This window comes from Sinocyclocheilus rhinocerous, unplaced genomic scaffold, assembly GCF_001515625.1.
Source record: "Sinocyclocheilus rhinocerous isolate Xijiao unplaced genomic scaffold, SAMN03320098_v1.1 scaffold677, whole genome shotgun sequence".
Taxonomy (NCBI): Eukaryota; Metazoa; Chordata; class Actinopteri; order Cypriniformes; family Cyprinidae; genus Sinocyclocheilus; species Sinocyclocheilus rhinocerous.
This window is the reverse complement of record NW_015633185.1, coordinates 831560-834236: the sequence shown is the minus strand read 5'-3', so window position 1 is coordinate 834236 and position 2677 is coordinate 831560. Positions and strand designations below refer to the sequence as shown.

Below are 2677 nucleotides of genomic sequence, written 5' to 3'. Positions count from 1 at the left end.
TATTATATATTGTTATATTTTTAAATGTAATATAATCTATGACAGCAAAGCTCAGTGTCACATGATCCTTCAGAAATCATTCTAATTTGCTGCTCAAGAAACATTTCTTCTGATGATTGATATCTTCTGATTATCAATGTTGAAAACAGCTGTGCTGCTTAATATTTTTGTGGAAACTATGATAGATTGCAACAAGGTAAAAGTATTTACTGACACTTTTGCGCAATTTAATGCTTTTGTTTGTTCTGTTTGGGTCAATGAAAATGTTGTTAGGTCAAGTAAAAATAAGAACGATCTTTAGTTCTCTAAAGCGGTAAACAATGTTGCTTTTTTTGTCCTTTTAAGTGGCAAAGACATACCTGATATTCAAACATTTTTGTTTATTTGTTATGTGGGTATTTTTAGGATATGGAGTGCAGAAGAATTATTCCTCAAGTCCCAACAGCACACTTGCTGTTAGCACAGGCGTCTCCACTTCAGGTGTTTGTTATACTCACTCAGGAAAAAGATTTATGGCTACTGTCGTTCTCTAAGGTATATTCAGTGTGGCATTATAAACATGAAGCCTTTGTGTCATATTTAGGAACTGGTACAAGGACCCTTAATGAGAATGTGTCAAAGAGATACCTGACACTGGAGAAAGAGAACATTCCAGTGAAGAGAGAAACCGAAGAACTTATCCTGACCAAAGACAGTGGCAAGCAGTTTACCAACAGCACCCCCAATGGGACAGCAGGTAAACACAGGACACTAAGTGTTGTATTTGATGTTGCTGAGGGGATTAATTGTGCTGTTTGAATGAAAGTGATTTAAAATATAACATGATTAATGTTATGACCTACACTAACACTACATTCTGATTAACTGAATACACACAATCTTTGCTTTGAAGGGTCATATTCAGATGTTTCAATGAAGAAAGAAACTATAACGACCAGCTATTCTGAAAGTGCTCCTGTGAAGTCTAGCTCTGGTGCATATTGTAAGGGAATTAATTTTCATGTATCTTGATATTTATGTTTGATATAAGCTTTTTAATTTACATGTTTTCATCTTGAGGGATATTACAAAATATATATATATATCGAAATATCTGTTGACATCACAAAACATTTTTTTTACCTCTCCAAAGATGGGTCTACATTAGTGTCAACAAAAGATAAGGCTACATATGCAGGTAAATTCTTTTATTTGAAAAAAACATTGCACATAATATAGTATACAGTAATGCTGTATAAAACAGTGGCTCACCTGTCTCCTGCTGTGTGTGTCCTGTCAGAGATTCACAAGGCTAAGGTTGTTGATGACGATGACTGTAAGTGTGGAGGGGGTCTTTGTGGATGTGGGCCAAACTGCTGTTCCTGGTGGAAGTGGCTGCTGGGGTTTTTGCTCAGTCTCCTGCTGCTCCTCGGCCTTCTGTTTGGACTCATTGCTTTATGTAAGTCTTGTAATTTTATTGAAAGACATGATACATTTATTCACTATTTCTCTTGGGGAAAAATTATTGCTACTAAGACATTTGAAACAGCTTGTAGCTTCATTTTAAAACTGTACAACAGAGGGTTTCAAAATGTGAGGCGAATTATGATTCACTAAATAACAAATCATTTTAATAACATGTAGTATTGTATTCAAAGAGAACTGAAAAGTTTCAAAAAATTCATTCTTACCTCTATGGATTTGGTTTTAACTTGGGAGAAGGGAATTAGTATCTTATGTATCAATGTGTATTTATAAATAGAGGATTACTGTTTGTGTGCAGTTCAACTCAAGATTAGATTTTCTACCTAACTTAAAAAAGTTACTTACAATAGCACATAAATATATGCGCTATTGCATATTGTCTTCTAATCTGTTGCTAATCTCTTTTCCTTGAAGCTGAGGAGGTGAAGAATCTACAGTCTCGTGTCAGCGCTCTTGAGGGAATATCCTCCTCCATGACAGCCCACTCGAGTCGTCTGTCCTCTCCTATTGATGACATTGGCATATATAAAGAAGCTGGAAGTAAAGCGGCATATGTTAATTCACTGGATTCTGCACACAGTACAGACAATTCTGTACTGCAGAGGAATGTACAGCAAATATTGAGAGCAGAGCTGCAGTCAGAAGCCATGAAAGGTACATCACTGAACACAGTTCTGCTTAGATACACAAACACGCGCACCTAAACATGTACATTGTTTATAAAATGTCACGCATATATGCATACATTTAATACAAATAATAATATTAATAATTTTTTGGTGTGTATCTAGCCTTCCTTGCTTCTTCAGTTAAAGCTGAAAGAGGACTTCCAGGGCCTAAAGGTACACCAGATATTCAGTTTTTACTGAACTGCCAGTACAGAAAACTTTATTCCTACATTCTATGGAGATTTAATAGTCAATAACCTGCTTTTCCATCACTACATCAATCACACATTTGCTCTTTTCACCACTCTTAGGTGACACTGGATCTCCAGGAACGAAGGGTTTGTACAATTTTAAAACTGGCTGTGAAATGTGAATTAGATGAACTGTTTATATTGATATGCTTACAGTCTCAAACATGAAAACGTAAACAATTTAAACCTGTTTTTCAGGTGATAACGGTTTTCCAGGCCTACCAGGTAAGAATAATGCTTGATCCTCTTGTAGAGTGCAGAATGAAGTCTTAAAAGATTTCTTTTTTTTTTTTT

At 35.5% G+C, this 2677-nt stretch overlaps 1 protein-coding gene across 6 annotated transcripts in view; it reads left to right on the top strand.

Annotated features, from left to right (window-relative positions):
- The window catches only part of col17a1b (collagen, type XVII, alpha 1b), a 21552-nt gene that overhangs the window by 7596 nt on the left and 11279 nt on the right, over positions 1–2677 (top strand). For 5 of the 6 annotated variants that reach the window (XM_016556760.1, XM_016556759.1, XM_016556757.1 and 2 more), the window contains exons 13-21: positions 406–480; positions 584–736; positions 893–982; positions 1133–1177; positions 1280–1438; positions 1879–2118; positions 2256–2306; positions 2444–2470; positions 2582–2608. In XM_016556760.1, the coding sequence (XP_016412246.1) occupies positions 406–480; positions 584–736; positions 893–982; positions 1133–1177; positions 1280–1438; positions 1879–2118; positions 2256–2306; positions 2444–2470; positions 2582–2608 (867 nt within the window). The remainder of the gene's footprint in view (positions 1–405; positions 481–583; positions 737–892; positions 983–1132; positions 1178–1279; positions 1439–1878; positions 2119–2255; positions 2307–2443; positions 2471–2581; positions 2609–2677) is intronic. The other variant, XM_016556762.1, reaches the window with a different exon arrangement.